Here is a 26,854-nt window from a genome sequence, read left to right as displayed (position 1 = left end):
GATACCAAATCATACCACTTGTTTTCTGACATACGTGTTTTCTGTCCACTTTTTACTGAAATCTTTTAACGATTTTAAGAAGTGTTCCTGGTTAAAAGGATTTTTTTCTAAAACCGAAGGAATATAGATTGGAAGAATTACATTTAACAAAGATTGTTCCCTTCCCATTAAATGAACTGATAGCTTTAACACCTCATTGATAATCTCAACTCGATTGCTTTTCTCACTTTTGCCGTACCGGCTCAAACGAGAAAATCAATCTTTTAAAGATGACCAACGATAATCTACCATTATCATTAAAAAACAACATATTGAGCAAGTGAAGCAATTAAAAAAACTGATTATACTATATGTCCTACCGAAACACTGAAACAAAGATATTACAGTCATCTCAACTCGATTGCTTTGCTCACTTTCGACGTACCGGCTAAAGCGAGAAAATCAATCTCTTAAAGATGACCAATGATAAACTATAATTATCATCCAAAAACATATATTGAACAAGGGAGGCAATTAAAAAAAAACTATATAATATGTCTTACCAGTCATTGTCCCAAAATTAAACGCACAGAATGTAAGAGAAAAACACAAGTATCTATCATACAACATGTCAACAGGTCAGTTTGTGTTAAAGTTACATAAAACACAAGCATCTATCATACAGCATGTCAACAGATTAGATTGTACCGATTTAAACTGATATAAGTATAATGTCTCCAATTTCATCTGCCCTTTTGTCATAAATAAGAAAACATATTGCAATCCTTATGTTCGGCTCTTATCAGGTATATCATATATCTTATACCGAAATGTCATCCACGTTTAAGCTAATGTTATACTTGTTTTATACTTTTTCTGTTTTATATTGAAATATAGTCTAAATTTAGTCAACAAAATGATGCATAATTCAGTGCATTGATGAACATGTCATATACATTGCTTTTAAATTGATCAATTGGATTTTCATCTGACGTACAGGTAGATATCGAACATAGATAATGAAAAGTAAAATCACAAAAATACTGCACTCCACTCAAACGGATGGATAACAACTGTCATATTCTTGACTTGGTAAATGCATTTTATTATGTAGAGGATGGGCGGTTAAAAATTTGTTGTATAGCTATATAAACCTCTCACTTGTATGACGCTGACCTTAAAATAATTAGTAAGCAACTGGCATCAAAGGACTAATATGAGTTTTTTTCTAACATTCAGCTGCCTTGTTTTGTCAATCATCCCATCAAAAAATCATTCCAATGATAATCTAAATCGATTATTTGATAGATTTGTGATTTAATGTCACTATCAACACTATTGTGCCATTTCGTGGTGGTCAAATATAATTGGTGGAGTGCCAAGAGTGAACCACCGAGAAGAAAAACTGACTATAATTTGTTAATCTTGTATTACTTCTGTTTATCTAACTTATTTTATTTTTATTGTAAGGGTAATCTTTAAAAAAGAATAAGCATTTTACAAATAAACAGTGAATGATTTTTTGAAAAAGAATATGTTTTCTAATTACAGGTAGATATTAGGTGAATTTTTAATTAACCTTGATTATTATAAAAACATCTTAATTTATCAAAACATCTATTGTTATTTGCATGTGAGATTAAAATGAAGTGCCATTTATCGGAATAGAAGGAAGACACCTAATGATTGTATACATTGAAGGCAACAAGAAATTACCAATAGTCAATTCTCCTTTATTCATCAAGATACAAATCATTATAAAAAACAACCACTTATTTAATATTAGTATTGTTGTATTTGATTATACATCTTTATGCATTTCACTTTTTACTTTTAACATGTTTATGTAGACGAAACGCGCGTCTGGCGTACTAAATTATAATCCTGGTACCTTTGATAACTATTTAAACCATAGTGTGCTGACACCCGGAAAAATATCTTTATAGCTACAATACTAGTTTTAATGCCTATTAGAAATTTAAACTTGTGGATGAAATCATGTTAATTTTCTGTTTTATTGTAATATACAGCAACAAAAAATGCTAAAACTTGAACGCTAGACTTTTTAAGTTCATGACGCATACTTCTTTAGTCCTGCAAACTTTTGTATGTGCCTGTCCAAAGCAGAATACCGTTTTTCAGTCAAGGCAGTGATTATACAGTTATTTGCTGTCTGGTCAGAAATGTCTTTTGTTTGCTCATTGATGTAGTATACATATGCCAGTTGGGTTTTATCCTCTATTTGTTTTACAGTTGATCATATGTGTGTCAAGCCATTTTATAGCTCACAATACGGAGAAGGGTCTGAAAGTGGAAAGTCGTGCGGTAACATAGCATTGCTTTTAAATTAGTCTTTGTGGATATGTGGATACTTCTAACATTGGTTATCTTACCACATCTCATAATTTTCATGTATATTTACACCTGTTAAGACTGAAAATGTTAAAAACATATTTCACACCCGTGATATACGTTCGATATATGCACACGTAAAATATTTACATTTAATGCGTATCGTTTGACATGACAGGAATACAATACAAATAAATGCAAGAACATTCAGTACAGAAAAATACACAAATAAACAATACAATAGTACATTTCGTCATGCTAACTACAGAATAAAAACGAACACGTAAAACAACCGTGGACAGCACAAAAAACAGCACGACAGAACCACAAGCTGTCCGTCACACGACAAGATCAACGCCACAAAAGTGACGTCACAGATATATTTCTAAAAGTTGATATACATTTGTAATTCAAGATAAGGTTTGTAATTATGTTATTGATGAACTTTATAACAATTACAAGAATATTGATATCTAATTGTGTAAGTAATTAGTTAATTACATTGTTATTGTATTCTTTAGCTTTGTCGGTATTTCTTTTAGATCAAACACTAAAAACAAATGAAAACAAATCGTATACATATAGTTGCTTAACACTAGAATATTATAAATGAACTGGGTGATAAATTACTTTAACATACGAATAGAAAATTAAAAAAAATAGAATTACATCTATAAACGATAAGACATTTAACAATATCTGATCAGAAATACAAGTTCAACATCATAACTAAATAATAACATGAATGTTGGCTAAACAAATACCGTGACACGTTTTATAACAAACCTCTTATATTAAAACCTTTACTTAATCTTTCTAAGATATACAACTTTGGTTTTGAAGATTGGTTGCACCTGAAAAACTGATGTTTAACGGGATATAGAAATATCCTTTAACTTTACTTTTCGCTATATAGATGATGTTCTCTCACTAAATAATTTAAAATTTGGTGACTATGTTGAACGCATCTATACCATCGAACTAGAGTTAAATGATACAACAGATACAGTTAAATCGACCTTATATCTTGCCTTAAATCTAGAAATTGACAACGAGGGTCGGTTGAAAACAAAACTTTACGACAAAAGAAATGATTTCAGCTTCCCAATTGTGAATTTTCCATTTCTTAGTAGCAACATTACAATAGCATACGGAGTTTATATTTCCCAATTGATACGATATTCCCGTTCTTGTATTTCCTATCATGATTTCTTTGATAGAGGGTGGCTGCTCACAAGGATGCTATCAAACCAAGAATTCCAAATGGTGAAGTTGAAATCATCCCTTCGTACATTTTACGGACGCCATCACGAATTGGTTGACCGTGTTTGAATAACCGTTTCACAGATTATATCGGATATGTTCTTTACGTCGTAACTCCATCCCCTTCCCTTTTCATGAATGTGACATACCGAATAAGACTAGTTACCGGGTTTGTAATAATATGAGCAACACGGCGGGTGCCACATGTGGAGCAGGATCTGCTTACCCTTCCGGAGCACCTGATATCACACCCTGTGTTTGGTTGGGTTCTTTCATGTTGCTAAGTATTTAGTTTTCTATGTTTTGTCATGTGTACTATTATTTGTCTGTTTGTCTTTTTCATTTTTAGCCATGAAGTGGTCAGTTTGTAAGAGTTTGACTGTCCCTCTAGTATTTTTCTCCCCTCTTTCACATATTTGTTTTGGTTCTTTTTATACATAAATCAGGCCGTTATTTTTTTGTTTCAATTGGTTGACATTTGTCATTCTGTGGCCTTTTATAGCTGACTAATGCGGTATGGGTTTACTTATTGTTGAAAGCCGTATGGTGACATATAGTTGTTAATTTCTGTGTCATTTTTTGTCTCTTATAGAGAGTTGTTTCATTGGCAATCATATCACTTCTTCTTACGTTTATATATACATACAAAATCAAAAGGTCTTTCAAGTCTCCAATTTTAGGAGTAAAAGTTAAATCACAAAAATACTTAACTCCGAGTCCCATCAAACGAATGGCCACAACTGTCATAATTCTGACTTGGTACAGTTCTTTTTAAGACAAAACTGGGGGGTGAACTTTGGTTTTCTTTTTTTGGGCTTGCCAAACCTCCGAGCTTTATGGCAATTTAGATATATCACTAAAATGAAACCACCGATTTCATTAAACAGCACTGTATGTTGGAATCTCTTCCATTCATTCGTATGATACATATTTGATACGAGGTGAATTAATCCAGTTAGTATATAAATTTGCGACGCACTATACAGAATGTTAGTTCACAAAATAATTCAAATGTGGTATTATAAAGAAGATAGGGTATGAATTCGTGAAACTACCCATAAAAGACGAAAGGACAAAGAAGTGATCGGCCAATAGCAGGTCATCGTATCCAATCAAAATTAAGCTGAAGCATACAATTAATCTATAAAAGGTCCCAGGATGACACAATGTTATGTAAAAACAGCTGTCGACGAACAGCTTTTGAGGTTGAAGCGATTTCCTTCTCAGTCTATTTTTCAGAATTGAAATTCGATAAACTACTGTTGTTTAAATCTGGGACAGGCTCATAAACAACGCACCATCATTTCACTATTTTGTGAACGTTTAAACAGACGGGTTTACTTTTAAAACACATGTCAGTTATTCTGAAGTAGATTATAGATAGCAAAATTAGCTAATGTATGGCTATTATAATATATGAATTCCATGGCTGCATGTTTCAATGATAAAGTGAAATCAGGTTCTTAACTTTTAAGAAGTAGTATACCCTCTTCATCCGTTAGACAAAATCAAAAAGCTGATAAGGATAGATCTCTTTATCATTTTCTAGTTTTCTAATCTAGCATGCTCAAAATGACGCCAAGAGGTGGTCACAAGTCGAAAACGCTGCTAGAATTAGAGTAGCAAAACTATTCATTTCGCTCAAGAAAATCAAATGTAAACTTTCAATAGAGTTTGGTGCTTGTAGTACCAACTAAAAACATTTAGCTACCAATATAATTTTACATTTTACATAGTACACGTGGCCGTCTTGAAAATTCCAAATTTAGGTGTATAACTTCACGTTTTGGTTAACATGATATTTAGGTTCCATCAAGATTGGTCTATTCATCAATATCGATGGAAGCTTACAATGTTATGGGCTATAAAACTAAAAAAAAACAGGTGTTAATTTGGACTTCCTTTTTGACCTTTATACGTCATTGTAGGTCTGTTGTCGGAATGTGAAAAAAGTTTGATGCATAAGCATGAATGGGTCTCATAATATATTATAACAAACTTGAAATTTCTACATTTGCTTGATTTTGCAGGAATCTAACAAACGTCAATCACAATATATGGCACCCTCTTATGTCCCGTTGGGGTTCCTTAAATAATACAATTCTTTTTAGAATAGAATATGATAAATGCGTGTCCAGTATCTTATCCAATTCAATGTCAGACATAAAGTTTCCATGAATAATCCAGTGTATTTCATGTATCAGAATTGCATACTGTGTATTAATTTATTTGTATAACATATTGTTTCAAGTAAAGTTTTGATCCTTTACTGCGAGAAAAAACGGTTAAACAAGATCTGGTTCAAGAAAGTGGAATAAAAATGAACTCTTTGTCCTACTGAACTTACCCTTATAAACTCTTATTTGAAGTGTCGAAAAACAAGAAGCAGTTGTCCAGTAAAAGAACTAGTGAAATGTATGCCCTAAACAATTACAGTTCATTCAACATATTGGAAAGGTATTAACAAACACTAGATAGTTATGCGAAAGACCGAAAAATGATCATTCAATTCAACGTAATAAATGTATCAAGTACAACTTGAGTTAAGTTTGAAATATTTGCTGCATTAACAGACAAGTATATGGACGAACGAACGGACGAACGAACGGACGAACGAACGGACAATGTGAATAAAATAAAACTTAATTAGAAATACGATATTCAGCACTAAACATTGTTCAAGAAAGACAATGATGATGCAGTGCTATTTTTTTTTTTTTTATATAAAATGTTGCATTCATCGAAATGCGAAACCAAGATGAAGTATTTTAATATCAATACACATCGTTATGTAAGTTAGGATTATCTTATATCTCGTTTGTTTTAATTAAACTTAAAATGTATTAAAATTTTATTAAATTATCTAATAATCAGTTAAACATAAAACAGCTTCATAGATACAACTACATATTTCTTTCTTTATATCGAGCAATCAAATAACAGAATCTGAATCAAAAGCTGAGAACAAAGTACTTACAACATACATCTTTATTAATAATATCAAATCATGTTGAAATAGTACTTATATGTGTTTATTGATAGTTCTGACGTGCTATAAATATGTGCTATATGATAGACTACTGACGCGAGGCGGAAGATCCGTGTATTTACCTCGAACAGACGACACAGGTAAGCTCTCTACCACCAACATAAGGGGGGCACTTCAAACTTCCACACACACCTTCAACCAAATACACATTTCCCTGGTCGTTATCAGCCTTATTACCGTCAACGGCATCTAAATGCTCATCCACGCAAATATATTCCGAAGGTTGACGATTACCCGCGATGGCCTGGGACATCAAATACCCAGTATACTCTTTGGTCCATCCAGTAGGACATGTGACTTTTCCAGGCACCATTAAGGAAGTTGATTTTTCTGTTATAAGACATACTGAGCATGGCATTTCTTTATCATGGAACGAGGTGGAATAGACTGAGTTGTCTTTTATCTGATATTCAACACCAAATATACGTCCTATCCAAGATGCTTTACTATCCGAATAACTACGCCATTCGGGGTCTTTCGGAAGGCACAAGAAATTAGCTCCACCTCCTTTTTCGTATTTAGCATTTCCTGCTGCATATCCTAATAAAAATAGATATCGGGGAAATTAAACAAAACATTAAAACAGTACGAGTTAAAAGAAGTGATCTGGTTTTTTTATGTATATCATATTAGACCTTTCTTACATTTTAACGATAGGTACGTACGCTTGACGAATCATACGTAAAACACGGTATAGGGATCCTTTATTTTGACATATTTACATAATCGTCGTGGAACTTCTATGTAGTTTTACCCTTATGTTAGTCTATTACGGATCGTAACCCTGTATGACTTTTGGACGTACGATAGGTAAAAATATAGAACCACTAGATGGAAGGAGATATCTAAAAATTTCCTAAATATAGGCTTGTCAATTGAAAAAAAATATTCCAAAACTAATACAAAAAGATAAAACTCCTTTGCATAATTTAACCAAAATAGTTTTATAACGTTATGAATAAGAATTAAACCGCATTGTTAGATAAACGAAGACAGAAATGAGAATCAAGTTACAATGTTAGATGAACAAAGTCAGGTTAAGAATCAAGCAATAATTATAGATGAATAATATGAATAAAAATCAAATGGTAATGTTAGATGAACAAAGACTCATGTCGGGTGTGATATCACATGAGCAATAAAGATAAATATACCAACCTTCATACACAAGACCGGCAGTTGATGGGCATGATGTTTTACCCCATCTGGTGTATGTATTTCCTGATCCAGATTTACCTAGAAATAAACATCGTTCATTATAAAAAGCAAATCAAACATATTCAACTGATATACTATGTTCAATAAAAAAAGGGCAAAATAATATCATATAAAATGTTGAAATCGGTTTTACTTGATTGGTTGGGTTCGTGTTGCTAAGTCTTTTATATGTTCTGATTTGTGTACAGTTGTTTGTATTTTTGCCCTTTTTGCCATTATGTTGTCAATGTATTTTCAATTTACGAGTTAGAATGTCCTTTGGGTATCTTTTGCTTCTATTTTTTCAAGCATGTTCATTATTCAAATTATATGCTTGATGTTTTTAAATACTAGTATAGCGCATTGTCGATTATCAAACATATCATTTTAAGGCTTCTTCAAAAGTTAAACGATGAACAAGCCATATGTATGTCCCCCAAACGCTGTTTATGCATTATAAATATGTGTAAATCATACCTTGTCCGCCTTCCCCCCGACGATGCCTTATAATTATGTATAAATCATACCTTGTCCGCCTCCCCCCCGACGATTTTTATACATTATAAACATGTGTAAATCATACCTTGTCCGCCTTCCCCCCGACGATGTTTATGCCTTATAATTATGTGTAAATCATACCTTGTCCGCCTCCCCCCCCCCCCCCCCCCCGACGATGTTTATACATTATAATTATGTGTAAATCATATCTTGTCCTTCTTCCCCCCGACGATGTTTATGTCTTATAATTTTGTATAAATCATACCTTGTCCGCCTTCCCCCCGACGATGTTTATACATTATAAACATGTGTAAATCATACCTTGTCCGACTTCCCCCCGACGATGTTTATGTCTTATAATTATGTGTAAATCATACCTTGTCCGCCTTCCCCCCGACGATGTTTATGCCTTATAATTTTGTGTAAATCATACCTTGTCCGCCTTCCCCCCGACGATGCCTTATAATTATGTGTAAATCATACCTTGTCCGCCTTCAACTTTCTCATATAATTCATCGAGAGCAGTTTGAATCTGTTTAAACCTGTGATCAATGTTATTATTCTGTCTCTCTTGTTGTTTCTTGAATTCGTCTAAGACTCCGAGTTGATATTTAATGTTATTAATCTGGTCCTTTATATCTCCCCCTGAACTGGTACCCCCTGTTGGTGTATTGTTTTCTATCATCTCATAAACCTCACTCAATGCATCTTGGATTGCTTTGATAAGCGCGGCGTTCTGTGTATCTTTCTTTAGCTGTTTATCAAGATAGTCTGGCGCCCACGTGGGTTCTCTACCTTTGTTGACAAGGTTTCTAAGATAGTCTGTCCACCAGTCACACTGACACGACCCAATGCATAGGAACAGTAGAACAAGGAACGTGACTTTTGCCATTCTGTCAAGATTTATTTTTTATACCTATAAGGATAAATGAAATTATTTGAATTTTTAGATACTGATCGGTAGTGCAAAAAAACATTTGTTAATTACAAAAGCTGTTGGACTAATTAAGTCTTAACATTTCTTTGATTCTATCTAATTATATAAAATTAAGGTTAACCAGAAGTCTATTACAATACTAATAGTAATGGACTAACTGAATGTAAGATTTTTAAATGTACACACAATTGTATATGAATACAAATATATACAATATACACTGTCCAACCTTTATTATGGTGTCCTACATCATTCCTAATAATCAATCAATTTGCTTTTATCAACCTTCAAAACAGTTTGCCACCACCTATGGTTTCGAATCCATATATACCAAGATAATTGCATCCTTTTTCATTCTTACTCCTTCTATAAACTATAGGAAAGATAACTCTCACTGTACTTTGTATATGTTTTCAAATTAAACTTTTTATAACATTACAATACAACAATTATGAAATATTTACATGTCCAACCACTTACCTTTTTATGTTAATGCAGCCGTAATCTTACAACCTTATAAAACACTACTAGGATGCATTCATTACTTATACTTAGTGTATCAACCTCAACTATTCTGTTTTATTTACGATCATCCTGTTGACATACCGGTGCACTCAGCAGAACAATGTTATCAATTACTATACAGGCAATTTTATATAGACCAGTTTCCGATCGATCATGTTTAAAAGATAACTAACTGTAAATAAAGCCTTACATTGTTACACTATAGTACATTAAACAAATATAATGAACATTTAGGACCTTTGTGTTTATACTACTTCTTCGAAATGATTAATAAAGGCAACAGTAGTATACTGCTTTTCGAAATTCATAAATCGATTATGAAAAAAAAACATTTCCGGACTACAAACTGAAACTGAGGGAAACACATCAAATATAAGAGAAGAACTACGACACAACAGAACCACAACATTAAAATGTAACACACACAAAAACTAACTGTAATATAACAATGGCCATTTTCCTGACTTGGTACAGGACATTTTAAGAAAATACACTATTGTCTTCTATCCAGTTTTACTAAAATTTTTGAGAACACAAAGGAGCAGTGAAACAAAGTTTTAAAAAACCCACATAAATGATGAGTAACAGAGAAAAATGACTAGAAGTATGATGGATTCAGAAGAGTGTAGTGTAGAGCCAGACATGACTCCCCTTCAAGAACATAAAATTGTTTTTCAATTTAACACTTATATGTAGAAGAAACGCGCGTCTGGTGCACTTTATTATATTCCTATTTACACCACTGGGTCGACTCCACTACTGGTAGACCTTTCGTCCCCGAGGGTATCATCAGCCCAGTAGTCAGCACTTCGGTGTTGTCATGAATATCAACTATATCATCATTTTTATCAATTTCCTTTTACAAAACTTTGAATTTTTCGAAAAACTAAGGATTGTCTTATACCAGGAATAGATTACCTACGCTGTATTTAGCACAACTTTTTGGAATTTTGAGTCATCAATGTTTTTCAACTTGTACTTGATTGGTTTTATAACCATTTTGTTTTGAGCGTCACAGCTGAGTCTTATGTAATCCTGATACCTTTGATAAATATTTTCAAAAATTAATCTGCTCTACCAGGATCAATCCATCATTTTCTTTTCTGCATAAGAAAATGCCTGTACCAAGTCAGGAATATGACAGTTGTTGTCCATTCGTTTGATGTGTTTTATCCTTTGATTCTGCAAATTGATTAGGGACTTTCCGTTTTGAATTTTCCTCGGAGATCAGCATTTTTGTGATTTTACATTCTACAAGAGAGAAAATGTTCTGCTACCTAATCCTAATGTTTTTAAGATTGATTAAAAACAAAACTATTTTTTTTAGTAATTAGCAATATAAGAACTCTAAACAAGATTCAGAAATCTCAACTATTGTTCAATTCAGCTGAACATTGTCATTACCTTATTCAACTGAAACCTTTTAAAAAAAGTTAAAGACTGACTTAGAATTGTATTTTGTGTTGTTAAGTGTATCCATATAAAATAAGAAAATGTGGTAAGATTGCCAGTTGTTGTAGTTCAAATTCAAATCAAACCGCTTATTTATAATATTTGAAAATTAAAACCACAATTTATATTGGAAAACTAGATGTATAATTCTACGTCAACTATAATAACGTCTATATACCTTGTTCATGAGGTTCTTTGTAAAGAAAATCATCATTGATACCAGGATTAAAATTTTGTATCTGCGAAAGACGGTCGTTTCGTCTACAAAAGACTCACTGGAGACGCTCGAATAAAAAATGTTAAAAGGCCAAATAAAGTACGAATTTGGAGAGTATTGAGAACCAATTATTCCTAAGAGTTTTGTCAAAAAAAGCTACGGTAATTTATTCCTGAGAAAGAAAGGCCTTGAAAGAGTAGGCAATGGAATTAGATGACAAAACATCTATTGACGGACAAATAAAAAAGGTAGCGTTCTACATGTGTATGACGAAACAAAAAATCAGTTTGAAAAGGTAAGACCAATACTTTGCACAAATGCTAAAACAAATAACAAAATATGCTAATACAAAAAAAAACTCGAATATTTTAACAATAATTGAAACTACGCACCCCGATACAACCGATACCTTGAAATTCGACACTAAAACAATCTGTTAAATTATGGAACTCAAGGTAAAACCAGGTTTGATCTGCCTTTAAGAAAATGCATGTACTAATTCAGAATTATGACAATTATTATCCATTCGTTCATCCGTCCCGCTTCAGATTAAAGTTTTTGGTCGAGGTAGTTTTTGATGAAGTTGAAGTACAATCAACTTGAAACTTGGTACACATGTTCCTTATGATATGATCTTTCTAATTTTAATGCCCAATTAGAGATTATCCCATATTTTACTTTATGTGTATTTTTAGTTGATAACAAAAGTATCCATAATCATACATAAAATATTGTTTACGTTTTAAACAATTTAGATGTTCTTTTATGAAAGTTTTGTGGTGGACCAAAAACCTCACAATGACATTCAAGAAGAAGTAGGATATGAAAAACGTCTACAATCTTCGACTAGAGGGCTTCATATGTAAATTTCATAGTAGATATAAGCAACATCATGATAATTACAGTGCAAATATAAACCGTTAAAATTAATTAGGTGTTGAAATAAAAGAAAGACAGAAAACAAACTTTGTAACTTTTGCATTTTTTTTTAATGTGCTTGGCAAGCTTACTATGGCGATTTTGTCTGGTTTGTTATTACAAAAATCTATCTTCTTTCCGTTTCCAAATACTCATTGTCGAATCCTTCGTTGAAACCAGCAATATATGTCAACAATGCATAAGAAAAAAGCATTCCGGAGATTTCATTGGTGAATATAATCTCAACATGCATTGCATTATAAAGTAGAATCTGCGGGATTTTACGTCTTTATGATATTATCTGGCCGTTTTTTTTTAAACGATGAAATGTTTTCGATTTCTAGTTATCAATTTCTTTGCAAACCTAAAAATGATTATCTGTACTTACAATTTCCACGTTAAATATTCTTTCCACCAACGCTGAAAAGGTATAATAACTTAGTATGCTTGCTTTTCTTTTTTATATATATTTCAAGTCAGTGATATGTAAATTATGCTGACTTTTTGATTCGCAGTTTAGATTTACCCTTTCACCCTTTTCATGCTAATGTTTTCATGTGATACAACCTAAACCGCAGATTTAATTTAAAGAAATGATTTCAATATTTCTTTTTGATTTCGATTTACCTGTGTTATATTTTTAGCAGTTTTCTTATTGTCGCTATGGAAGTAATGATTATATTCACGGCCGACACTCGGCTAACCGAGAGATTGGTCGGTTAATCTATATTGAGTATGCGGCTATATGGGTGGTTGGTCTGTTAATCGGGTTGGATAAAGTCTGTTAATCAGGTGTTATCGAGAAAATCATTGCAAGATCAGTATGTTTCATTGTATAAGTTTTTAAATCTATTTGTATCATAAAAACTATTCATGTCTGACAAAACTATTCAGTGCACTGAATCCAGCGGTGTAATTATTTTTTTTTTCTAGTGTCGATAAACGATCTACAAAATGATAAGGCGGATTACTCACCAATAAATTTATACACAATTTATACACACAAAATGTACACAAAATGACCAGTTTGTTGAATTTACTTGCATGCAATATTTTAAACATCGAAAAAAGACAGGCATTATGTTTGTTAACCATATTAATATCATTATGTGAAAAATCTACACGAAAATCTGTATTTTGGTGACATTAATCAATTTTCATTAAAAACCTGGTCAGTTAATGGGTCGGATGTATAAAACCCGGTCTGTTAATTGGTCTTTTAAGAGTTATGAATGGCGATAAAAGTATAATTTGATTGCTATATATGGGGTGTTATCGGCACAAATGGGTAGGCTCAAGATGAGTGGCTAAAATATACGGAAACAACACACGAACAATGAAACATAAATTAAGACAATGGGAATTGAAAATTGGTTTCCAAAAGTGTCATATTAAAAGTAATATTAATTGCATCCAAGAATGGTCGCATATATCATGTGAATTCTGTTTCATTGTAATGAATGACACCAATCATTTTGTCATCTACACTGGTAACCAGGGAATTCAACGTCACTGTAATAAATATCATATTGTAGTGATACAAATCAGTATACTGACTCTCAGTCTGGTTTGTTCTGAGGGTTAGTTGTTATAATTATAATATGAGGAAGGCGCTACCTTAAATGCCAGCTTTATACATGTACATATTTATGATATACCTATACGGCAGCAACCATTTGATTTTCTGGGGGAGGGGGCTATGGTTTTTTTTCTGTACAAACTTTTTTTTTAGCAACAAGTCGAAAACAATTTTTTTCTTTCAATTTTAGCATTACATATAGTGGCAGCTGAGGGTGAAACAAACAATTTTTTTTTCTCAGAATCAAAAACAAATTATTTTTTTCTCCAAAAAATGGAAACAAACTTCTTTTTTTTTTTAAACCATAGCCCCCCCCCCCCCCCCAGGAAATCAAATGGTTGCTGCCTAAGCTGTATTGCTAACTATTAAATAAATACTAAGACAATGTCCTATATATATTGATTGGTTGTTGTTTAACGTCCAGTGGCAAATATTTCATGCATGTTCAGAACGAATATGTCCTAGGCTACATTAACATATTGTTTATGTCTAAAATAAAATTATAACTTCAGATGGAAAATGTTTAGGGAACGATCATTGAACTTGAAAAGGCAGGAGGGGTTATGGTATTTTTCTTAAAAAAATATACTGATTCCCAAATTGATGAATAAAAAATCTGTTCAAGCAGAGGACAAAAAAAATATTTTGAATCCAGACCTTCACCAAAAATGATTTTATCTTTCAGAATTATATGCAAAATAAATTTAACTTTTATATATCTAAAAACATTTAAATCTTCTCAAACCGCACAGATAAGTCTGTACACAGTAGTTTTTTAGGTGATAATGGCCATATTTGCCAATTTGTTATGATAAACTTTAATACTAGTGTTAAATTTTGACTAAATAATTTTAATTGATAATGCTGAAAGGCTTCGGTGAAAAAAATCCGACTCGAATAAAAAAACATTTGTATTCCTGATCATCTTCAGTTTGTGAGTCTCATGTATTCAGAGTCAGTTTTATGTCATTTCTTGCATATATTTGTTTTTGTTACTTGTACATGACGTAGGTTACTTTTCAAGTTTTTATATGACAGCAGGATAAAATTGAGAATGGAAATGGGAAATACAAGCATGTCAAAAATTTGCTTTCGAGTAATGCTTAATCATGTCATAGTTGTTTTTGAGAAGACACATTTGGTTTCCACAGAATAACTTGAGTATAAGTGAATGGATCTCTATGAAATTTTACTAGAAGGATCAATACATAAAAGGAAGATTAGAATTGATTTTTTGGTTATGGAACAACATTTTTGGGTTGGTTTTTTATTAAAATTTTGGGTTTTTCTTCACAAAATAGGGTGTTTTAAATATTTTATCTGTAATTTGGTTCATTTTTCCTATGATGTGTACTTCTTGATAATGTCGACGTGAGTATCATGATAAAGAAAATATATTTGGTAACTAAGTATTTATATATTCACAATTGATATGCGCCAGTGCGCTGCAAAAGGATCTTCTTTCCCTTTAATTACCAAAATTGCACATGTTTTTTTCTCTCACAGAAACACATGAATTATTTGGTAAATAAAACACTTGTCATTGTTTGAAACTTTCAGTAATAAAAATTTAGTTTAGCCTGTTTGAATGTTTCACTTATTGTGTGAAAATTTCAACAGAAAATGTACAAAACACTTGGTAAAATTGCATTATCTGCAGAATTATTGATAACTTTCCTCACTATATATTCACAAGGACATATACCTAACATATTGTCCATGCTACATTGTATTCTGATCTGAGTTTTCATTCATACATACATGTATTATACTGGCATGAATTGTGCTGTTCCAATTTGTCTTCTTTTTCTGTTTCTTGAGAAGTATTTGTTTAACCTGTTCAGTCACTATAAAGTGTTACAATTCTTATTTAGACGCAACACATAAATAGTGACCAAAAAGGTACCGCTTTCACATGAGAGAAGCTAGAAAAAAATTTAAATGTACACATTTTCAATATTTTTGTAGGACTTACTATCATATGAAATTAAGGAGTTAAAGACTTCTGCTGAATAGAAATGTTTGAGTTCACCTGATACCTGTTTTCAAATTAGAAATTGAATATGTTTGATTTCAACTGACATAAAAAATTTGGTGTTTTTTAATATGCTAAATATATACATCTGTGGTTGTATCAGGCTGTGCATGGCAAAGCATTTTATTGCCTTTAGGGTTGTACTTTTTTTTTTTTTGGTCATGAAAATAAATTTGTAGTTCTGTTGTGAAGTTGATAACATGAGAATACCCAAATTGTACCTACAATGTATATTGTATGTACCAGGCAAAAGTTTATTCTGTGCTTATTTTGTAGACTATCCTTGTTTACAATATAGTTACAACCATTTAATTTTGATTCCATGTAGAGTCATAGAAAAATGGGTTTGAAATTACCTCTAAACAATCCATGATACTGTAATGAGGTCAGTACCCAAATTCCATACATCATTACATGTATGGTTAATTTCAAATCCTTAAAGCTGGAATATAAACAAATGTTATGTTTTATTTCTTCAAATATTTTAAACAATTTGACATTATTCCATGCTTCAACTATTATTTTTTGAAGAAAAGGATGCTGGTAACAAATTTAATTTGCTCATTTTAAAAAGATGATAATTATATAACTTTACATGGTCATGGTGAAAGAAAACTTGTAAGATTTCTGCAGGTTTTTTTTTTGCTGAATAGCAATTTGGTAACTGAGTGCAATTTTGGTACTGTGATGTTATATACATGTACATGTAACCATAAGTGTGTATTGCTAAAATAATGAGTAGGTTGAAATGTGAACCTGACAGTAATATTATATAGTGATAAAGTACTTGGTAGAGTGAAAATGTTTTGATCAGGTTTGAACTGATGCATAAAATATATACAGGGGACTGCTGCAGCTTGAATTTTAAAGGATGTAGCCCACATACTTCCAAGTAACATACCCTGTATATACTTACATGTATCAAAGTCATGGTATTCTCATGGGTTATCATAATCTGCCCATAAAATATAATTTTGGACAATATGGGAGCATCAATGTATACAGTACTAAATGTACTACTCAGACTCAAGTCTCCTTTTATGATTAACCTTAGAGAGAGAGAAAACAAAACAGTTTCCTTCTCCTGGGACTTATACATGTATCTGATATGTGACATAATCAATAAAAAGATGTGTTGAGAGTTTGCCAAAGCAAGGACGTATAACTAATATACGTCCTTGGCCAAAGGTAGTACAGAATTAAAAGATTGTGAATTATTTGAATTTTTTGTTTTGTTTTAAACTTTTGTTATTAAAGTTGTTATTTAGTCTGTGGGCTACCATAGGCGGATCCGGGGGGGGGGGGCTTTTTCGTGGGGAAAATTTTGTTGATTATATAGGGAATCACCGAAGCATGACTGGAGCGCCCCGTCAGCGTGCCCCCCCTTATGAGGGGGGGATAGGACCTTTATCGGGACTCCGGGATCGGGTGTTTTTAAGCTCGGGATTTCGGGATTGACCCTTTCGGGATCCGGGAATCCTTTTTTTCGGATTTCGGGATGTCGGGATTTGCTTTATTTAAATTCGGGACCTTGGGATTTCGTTTTTTTAAGTCCGGGATTTCGGGATCAAGACCCCTCCTATCCCCCCTCCCTTATGAAAAGTTCTGGATTCGCCATTGGCTACATGAATAATTACCGTGATCACATTCAACAGTATAACCAACGTCATTATCACTGTTCCTTGATGTGTGGAATTATGTGGCAGATGAACATAAGTAGTCCTGATCAATCAGTGCACCGGAGTTTACCCCGCATGGTCATTATAAAAATAAAATCCGAAATGTATTGCTTGCAGAGGTTTTTTCTGTATTCCCATGGCTGGACGGAATGTTTACGCTAAATATGTTATCGTTAATTATGATTTTGTGACTTTTAAATGAAGTACCTGTGATTATTCAAGTAATTTGTTTTGACCTCACTGATAATGGAAAGTTGTAGGCTAGCGGGCGTCAGATGTTGTTGTCCTAACTTCGGTAATTTCCGTGGTATAATTAAATTTAAATAAGCTACACAAGTTGCCAAATTTTGTGAATTCTTGTTTTTGTAAACAACCAAAAATTCATGTCGTATTTAACATCGAAATTATTCCGATCTGTCCCGTTTTTTCAAGCTCGCGTTGAAACGTTAAATTCGGCCGCCATTAAAAAAAATAATCGTACGAGATTTAACGAGAGTGACGAAACTTTTCAGATGGGTCGTGTAGAGAGAGTTATCGTTCTTTATTCCAAAACGATGCTTCTACCATAAGTGCCAGCTAAAGCTGGCATATTACATTTGTATTTTACACTGAGTTAAATGTATATATGATGTTCATCCATTTGTATATCATTCTATTCTACTATATAAATGATAGTGCAATGCAAGTGCATAGTGGATACTCTTCTAATAGATTTTATTTGAGTAGGCATTCATATTTTCCCGCATAACGTTCAATCTCACATGCAGAGTTATCGGTCCTTGGGAGATTGCAAACGTTCTTGAGATATTCTTCCGCATGCGTTATAACAATTGTTATGTACGTGTGCATAGATATTAATGATTCATTGTGATTGTTGACTTATATATATATATATATATATATATATATATATAAAATAATAAAATATTTTCATATTATCAATTCATGTTCTAAAAAAAATATTTTATGAGTATTCATTAAAGAAATGAATTTATAACAAGTGATAAGGAATGTTATTTTGCACTAGACGATGTCCGCGTATTTATAAATTATAGATCAGTTACCAGCCAAACACGAATTTACGTAATGGAAATCTCTCTCGTAACAATACATCAGAATGCCCTCACGGTCATCGCGATGTAAAAATGACAATAGGGTGCAACAGTGTCCTTCTAGTAAGATCATTTTAATTTTGACTTTCTTTGCATTTTATTGAAGGGTGTCCATATAGCGTGATATGGCACCTAAAGAATGAAAGGAGAAAATCTTGGTTTACAATACAAATATCTGGCGTATCTAGACCATAGAAAACAAAACAATTTGTTAAAAATTACTCATAAAGTTGTTTACAATCACAAAAATTGTAAACCGTATGACCGTAACAAAATCACCTGTAAAGTAAAAAGTGCTATTATTTCATTATTATTGACAAAAGAAATATTACATAATACCAACTTGTTTGTTCTACAACCGCACTAAAAGTTCCTTTAAAAGATCCGGATCTGCTTCCCACGCTGAACTTTACACCAACAAAAAAGTTATCTTAAATTGCTAAATGTGCATAAATCCCACACAAAGCAACTAGTTTTGAATATGTTGACCGACAAATATAGCATAAAGATAACATCTAAAAGTACTTGTGATATGATTTAAAGGTAAAAACAAAAATAAATCTTTATTTTTTTTAATTATGTACAAATTTTTACCTTAAAATATATAATGCAATTTATTCTATCAATAAATAAAAACATTTAGGGGCTCAATGTGTCAATAAACAAGGCAGAAGATACCATGGTTGTTGGTACAAATCAGAATTAAAAAAATAATAATAGCTTTAAGAAAATAAATGCTAAATCAATCTTAAAATACCCAGATTTTGCAAAACACCTGTCCTACATCTATGGCAAATATGTTTTGTCCACGCAGATAAAGGCCCAAACAACATCGTGTTTTTGTGAAAATCACAATAAGTAGTGGGGGAAGTGGGCATTCTGGCGACCTTTTGCTAATGCAAACCCTATGGGAGTGAGGTTAACCTCCCAGAGTTAACCTCCCTAATAAGTGACGTCATTTTTAGGTATTCTGACATTAATTAATTGTTTTCATTGAATAACGTATGTAGATGCTTATCATTTTTCAGGTATGTGTGTGTAGTTGTGTGTGTGTGTGTTTGTATATGTATCGATTCGAAGTTTTGCTCATGTCAATTTGAGCAAGGAATAAACCACTCTGAATCTGCTTTTGTATGATTGTATCCTTTTTTTTTTTTTTTTTTTTTTTTTTTTATAGTTTCGGCTTCTTGGTACCCACACTAGTAATAATAATAACAATATTAGTATGTACAATATTTAATATCTCCGTCAATTCAGACAAACATGGGTCGGAGAGCCATCCACATGGTGCCTTTACAATATAACAAAATCACTTTAACTAATTTATACATAAAAGAAATAGGGAGTCGTCTATCACTCAACAGTATCTCTAACCTCACGAAAGGGCCAACAGTATGCTATCTTTCGTGCAGGGGTGTAAACTGTCGAGACTTGAAGTTAGTCTTTCCGGGATAGTTAACTCTCTCAAATATCGCGAGCTTGAATCCAAGAGTTGAATTTGTTTGACCAATGTAACCATTTCACATAGTATTGCTTAATTCGATATGTGACTAGTACAGTTCATATTTCATCATCTTCATCCTCCTCTCCTTCTTCTTCCTCGTCATCATCATCATCGTTATTATCTTCACTTTCATAACTATTGTTAGTCTCGTCGTCAATAACTTCATCTAGATAAATTTCAAACTGAGGTTTATATTTCCTGATAGCTAGTTTGATGGCTTTCTCGTAATCCATGTCATCGTTAACTAGCTCTGTGATCTTATTCATGACTTTACCATGTAGTTTACCATTTTGTAACTGTAGTAAATACTCAATTAAACTACTATATCTGGATATCAACTGATCCATATCCTCGGCTTTTAGCTTGCTATTAGCCTTACTCCTGGCGTGGTCTTCGTTCATGTCACCATCGATGTATTTATCAACTTTTTCTTCCCATATATCTGCATTTGCCTCTCTGGCAAGTTCAGCTAATTTTATAAAAACCATATCTTCTCCACCTTCTATATCAATTTCGTTTACATGAGGCTTCTTTGAGGGTATGTCTTCATCCCAAATTTCCCTTTTTCTTTTTAAATCATTATTTTCCGGGCACCACTTATTCATATGTCTAGCTAAATCAGGAACGCTTTCAAAGACTACACCGCAATCATCACATGAAGGCATGATTTCTTTCTCGTCTGGTAAATACGTCTGATCACTTTGAAATGATTCTTCAAACTGAAGTGGTTCTAGTTCTTTTCTACTAATATACTCTTTAGAAACACCCCCACCAACCATGTTCTTGCTTTCAAATATATTGAGTTTTAGTCTGTCGTCTTCCGGTGTATTCTGTTTCAGATCAATGAAAAGACTCCCATATGGTCGTTGTGTCCCTTCTTTGTACTTATTCATGAATTTCTTCGGATTATTAGGATACATCTGTCTAGCAAATATGGCTGGCCCAACTTGATCACGTGGGTTTTTGAATAGGACTATATACTGGCTATTGATGCTCATGGTTCTACTCTCCTTTCCCTTCGAGAACGCATTTTGAAGTATACAAGCTACACTTAGGTTCCTGTGATGGCTACCCTCCACAAAGAGTTCACACACATCCTTACTATTAGTGACGTCTCTCATTAAATCGTCTAGGATGATTAAACTTGGAAATCTAGAGTCTATGAATGAGTCATCATTCAAATTTTCAGGTAAACCTTGAACAAACAAAATGTTTTTAATGGTCTGTTGCATTTCACTAAATAATGGCTGCCATCGTTTATAACACCATATTATCCTCTCTGGTGATGGTGTAATCATACTCCGCGCTCTCTCCAATAATGTTTTCATCCAAAACGTCTTACCTGAACCAGTAGGTCCAGCCAGCGTCATAGTGAACGGATGATGTAGTATCACATTCTTTGGCGGTGGTGGTGGTGGTGGCGGCGGCGGTGGTGGTGGTGGTGGTGGCGGCGGTGGCGGCGGTGGCGGCGGTGGTGGTGGTGGTGGTGGTGGTGGTGGTGGTGGTGGTGGTGGTGGTGGTGGTGGTGGCGGTGGTGGATACGCATGACTGCTCGGTGGATATGGTTGATTTGTTTTGTGTTTTTTCCTATAATGTCTCAACATAGCATCTTTTCTCGAAAATTCCGTGCCACAATCCGGACAGGTATCTGACATCTTAGAGAGCTCTTAAAACACGTCCTCTACCGTCAAATGATAGAAACAAAGTGATTAGAATATTGACCTTCATCCTAATTATATTCTCCAATGTCCATAGGCTAAACTTTGTATCCCATCATCTAGTAAGTATCTTTTGTCATCATAAGGGGATAAGCCCAGTTTGTTGATGGATATATTATATAACTTGTGGTCATATGAACGGATCTGTGTCATGGTAGACATGTGGATTTCTTTATTGAACAGACATTGTTTATAATGTTCATGTCTTGTATCATGTTTGATCACACTCTTCTTTATGCCTTTTGCTGTCTTCTTCTCGCAGAGCTGTTTATTCTCCTCGTATATCAATGAGTACATCTTAGACTTGAGACCGACAAATTCCTGTATGGGAATACCATGTGTTTCATCCTTCATCTTTCCTAACACCTTCTTATTCAATGTGCTATGTAGTGGATGATTTGGGTCATATTCTGATGTATCGAACAAGTGATTGTCCTCCATCATATCCTGATATATATCATTAGTGCTAACGGTGTAGCATAATGAGTCTGTGTCGGTAAATAAAAGTTTTGCCTTGGGTCCATATTTGTTCTTCATATAGTTATAATGAAAGTCATACATTAGCGTCTTTGACAAATCGAGTATAGCGAAGCCAACGTAAATGGGTCTGTTCAAGTATAACCGTTGTTTCAGCATGTGAACTGCCACCAAGTTTTCGTTGAATATTTTGAAGGCATGGAAAGTTGGTTTGCTGATAAGTTTTCTTGCTTTAGACTGATCACTCAAAAGCTTTATATCTGTTCTTTTCCTTAAATTTTCCATTGTTTTTCCAAAGACTGCATTATTCATGAGTTTAAAAAAGTCCTTCTCAAACTCATTCTTTGCAAGTTTTCTTTTCTCTGTGTTAAAATCGATATATTTTTTTAGCCAGGGTCGTTGTTCAAACACGAGTACCCTATGAATCTTGGTAAGTCTCATTCCAAGAGATAAGTAGAGTTTCAAATTTCTATAATGTACCACGTATTTTTCCTTTGGATATAAATTCGGTATCAATTTTTCTGTCGACGTTCCTTTTAAATCTAAATCTTCCAATAGCTTTTTCGCATAGGGCGATAACATTTCATCTGTAACCTTCAACTTTTCGGGAGCGAGTGGATATTCGCTGTGGTCATCGTGCAGTTCCATTGGATAGTCTAGGTCAACTTCTAGTATATAACCATTTTCATTCTCATCTGCAATGTTATTTATACGAAGGTTTTCAATTTCACAATCGTCTAGCCATTTGAAGTCTTTAACAGGAAGAGCCTGAGACATGGCCCATCCGTATAAGTTGTTGGCATCTAAGTACATCACATGGCTATTTGGTTCATTTTCGTTGTAATTTGGAACATCTTTATTGTTAGCTTTAGCATGACGCTGGGATATCGTTGATATTCCCCCTCTTAAACCTTTCTCTATAAACAAATGCATATCTACGTCAGTGAGTAATTCTAAATTCACACCTGTCATTTTCAAGGCAGCTTGCCAGGCTAAACCGGGCGAGGTATAGAAATGTGCAGCATCCAGTCCATAGTAGTTGAGACAGATCTCCCTGAAATTTTCAAAAACGTCGGATAATGCAAGGACATCTGATAGAACGTATAGATCGTGGTACTGTCCGAGATTCTGTATGTTGAACAATTGCCATACCTGTTGTGCATGCGCATAGTCCAGTGTGGTTATACCTTCTCCCGATAGTGTACTATAAAAATTTTCAATCGGTGGTAGTTGAGTTTCCACAAACTTTGCCTCGGAAACAAAATATTCGTATGGGTATACTTGTTTTCGTAGAAGTAGACTTATCTGTTCTTCTCCAAAGTGGCTTGTCATATGTCTAAATTTACTCGAACCTTCTTTTGCCAGGTTTTCCACGAGCTTTTGTAATGAGGAAGACATAAACTGTAGCGAGTCTATAAAATCCATACATCCTAATGAAAAGGAAATGTACTTTTCCATATTATTAGCGATACAATTCAGCTTTTTCCCTTCAACTTTTCCAATAGCTTGCATGATTAAATGACTATCGTATCCTCTAAGGTTATGAAAAACAACTGGAATTCGACCTGTAAACTTATAATTGATATTACAGTCATTATGAGCCGCTCCTCTAAATTTTCCGGTCACGTGACAATGATCTCGTACTCTACTGTCCGCTAGTTCTTTTTTACATATGTGACAAATGGTTGCCTTCTTAAAGGATTGCCAATCACTCCCAGTCATGATCATTGGTTCGCAATGCTTGAATTTCTGTTCTATATTATCTTGTTCTTGTACCATACACTCCACAAATTTATCAGCAGCATCAGCACCCCGATAAACTACTGGTTCATTTGATGTTTCAGGTGTAAGACCTACCACTTTGTATGCAAAGCCACATGGTACATGTTTCGTAGTCTTTTTCGTTTTTTGATCACACTCGTTGCTATCTATGATTGGTTCTTGAAGACATTCAAAATCTGCATAAATAATGTATGGTACTTTAAGTTGTTTCCGAATATCTTTGTAATGTAACCACTTGTTTTCTTCTGTTGGGAGTTCAATTTTCTGTGGTCCGTGGGTTTGGCAGTATGGTAAGTGGTTGCTTAATATTCTTTCTTTGGTAAATCCGTGCAAGCAGTATGGGCAGTAAAAATGTCGTCCGTGATGTGTGTGCTGGTCACCTAACAACCGATTAAGATCTTTTATCCAGCAGAAATGTGACTTCTTGTTGTCCGATATCATGAGTAGATTAACATGTTGTGCATACTGATGTTTCGAGATGTGTATCGGGAATATCTCGCCTTTGTTGAATCCAAACACGTTAAGAGATATTGTGTTCTGCTTTTCGAACTTGGGTATGTCGGCTAATTTCACAGGAAACATGATGGTATCAAAGTTTAAGCTTGAAGTGTGTTCTTTGTATTTCCAAACTCGCTCTCCGTCACGTTTCGCTGGGTAAATTGCTGCCAAAATCGACCACATAAAACATTTGCTATCTTTGTTTTTCACATTGACTATGGCATGTTTAGATCTGAGTTTGATTGGAAGTGGAATATAACTTGAGCCTTTTAAGGGTCTGTAGCGTGCCATATGTATGGTCAAATTCATCACTTTATCCACTGTCCAATTACTTCCTTGTCGCTGATATTCAATGAAAGATGTATACATCTTTTTGATAGATTCCTTTAATCCGGCATCGATATCCTCCAATTTTAAACTGGTCTGGCATCTCCCCCGAAAATGAGGTTCTGCAGTTTCTACGTCGTCTCCTTTTCGTCGGCTCATTTTCACTTTCATTGATAAGTACCATTTTATACCACCCCTTTCTTTAATTTTAAATTTGATGATTTCTTTTACATCGTCATACTGACTCTTCAAAAATGTCATCGGATCAAATTTATTCAATCCTTTTGCTTCGAAGATATGTGTTTCTACGGTCCCATTAAGAGCTTTGAAATTACAAGGTTCCGACTCGTTTTCCTTATCTGTATTAGCTTCTGTACTACCACCTCCAATTTGTTGGAATTCGTGTCTCTTCATGTGACGTAAATAGTTGTCTTGTCTATTAAACGATATACTACATGATCTGCATTCAAGTTTCTCTTTCGAGTGAGCAGTCCTTTTATGGCGAGATAAACCTTGCTTTTGTGAAAAAGATTTTCCACATACACCACATTTTATTGGAGATTTTGCCATCTTTATTTTTTTCGATGCTGGTTCCATCTTTTTGACCTGAAAAGTGAAAGTGTGCTCAATATTGTTTAGGCATTTTTATTTTTATTTTTATTATTCTTTATAATATGATAGGGTCAACCAGTTATTATTCATATCAAAGGAGCCTATCGCCACTGGTACTCGCCCACGGGTCGGAAAAACGACTCCTCAGTCTACCGACCGTATGGGTTCCCAGTCTTGATACTGATATGAATAACGATCTGATTGATATTCAAGAATGTTTGACTAAGGCTCTCGCCAAAGTAGTCACCGCCCGTCAACATTTCCATCACTGGAAACAGAGCTGCTCTCGCAGTTAAGCAAGACTGCAAAGGTTTTGGTCGGAGAGGTCTTCCTGACTATAGCGGGGCATGCCACATGACACTTCCTCTCCATTGTTAGCTAAATGACACTGCCCTAAGTCAGTACACCTTACCAGTGCAGGAGACTACTTCAAACTTTCGAGAACTCAAAATTAAAATTCGGCCTCCCCCTTTTATTTGTTCATTCTAAAGATAAGCATATGTCTATTCCATTTATTTGTTATTCGTTAAATAAGTTTGAAATTTAAAAACAAAATTATCAAGAAAACTTTAATTTGTATCATATAATCCTTTACTATTAAACGTTAAAAGTTGTTTAAAATAAACAAATTATAAGCCATACCAAACCTTTAAATCCTTAAGATACTGTTAATGTAAACTTGATTTCACCTTTAGAATGTCTTCGATCAGACTGTACGAGTCCCGCATTTCAAGCGTTTATATAGCAGAATTTTCATGAATTGTGGAAATTCCGTAATTTACGTAATCTGATTGGTTAATTTCAAATCCGGCAAATTTTTTCGATCGATCATCAGTTCAGTCTAATTTACCTGTTGGAGCGATCAGACGTAGTTTTCTTTGTTTTTGCATTCTGATCCTGATGTTATACAAAATAACTTGAAATAAAAGCATTTATTAATGAATAAGTTTATCAAAAATTAATATTACTTAAAAGATTAAGTACAGCCTAATAAAAAAAAAAAGGTTGAAATAATCATTATTTGATAAGAATTACTTGACATGTTTACATTAATGGCCATTCACCTATGTACTTAATCACACCAGGTTATTGGGGTCAACAGTAACTGTTGAAATGTCTTGTTTATCAGTTTGGCATTTTATAG

At 33.6% G+C, this 26,854-nt stretch overlaps 1 protein-coding gene and 2 long non-coding RNA genes across 6 annotated transcripts in view; all 3 read right to left on the bottom strand.

The window, feature by feature from the left end:
• The window catches only part of LOC143056800 (uncharacterized), a 32,798-nt gene extending 13,648 nt beyond the window's left edge, over positions 1–19,150 (bottom strand). Inside the window, exon 1 of one of the 2 annotated variants that reach the window (XR_012972512.1) lies at positions 19,136–19,150. This is a non-coding gene — a long non-coding RNA (uncharacterized LOC143056800). Of the gene's footprint in view, positions 1–12,913; positions 12,929–19,135 lie in introns of those variants that run through there. The other variant, XR_012972514.1, reaches the window with a different exon arrangement.
• LOC143056801 (uncharacterized) lies at positions 6,568–12,890 on the bottom strand. 3 transcript variants are annotated; one of them, XR_012972518.1, is made up of 5 exons: positions 12,776–12,790; positions 9,505–9,648; positions 8,822–9,254; positions 7,802–7,879; positions 6,568–7,183 (listed from the first exon to the last, which is right to left on the bottom strand). It is a non-coding gene; the product is annotated as an uncharacterized LOC143056801 (long non-coding RNA). The 3 variants fall into 3 exon arrangements; XR_012972517.1 differs by lacking the exon at positions 9,505–9,648 and having other exon boundaries at positions 12,776–12,890; XR_012972516.1 differs by lacking the exons at positions 9,505–9,648; positions 12,776–12,790 and adding an exon at positions 9,756–9,902.
• Positions 19,151–20,018: 868 nt separating the features above from the next.
• Positions 20,019–26,579, bottom strand: LOC143055933 (uncharacterized). Its single transcript, XM_076228985.1, has 2 exons — positions 26,358–26,579; positions 20,019–25,704 (listed from the first exon to the last, which is right to left on the bottom strand). Exon 2 carries the CDS (start codon positions 21,949–21,951, stop codon positions 20,353–20,355), a length of 1,599 nt encoding a protein of 532 aa, XP_076085100.1. The 5' UTR covers positions 21,952–25,704; positions 26,358–26,579; the 3' UTR covers positions 20,019–20,352.
• Between the last annotated feature and the right edge of the window lie 275 nt (positions 26,580–26,854).

This window comes from Mytilus galloprovincialis, chromosome 13 (genome assembly GCF_965363235.1).
Source record: "Mytilus galloprovincialis chromosome 13, xbMytGall1.hap1.1, whole genome shotgun sequence".
Lineage (NCBI taxonomy): Eukaryota > Metazoa > Mollusca > Bivalvia > Mytilida > Mytilidae > Mytilus > Mytilus galloprovincialis.
Note: the sequence above shows the minus strand (reverse complement) of the source record. Positions and strands in the feature narration are given on the sequence as shown.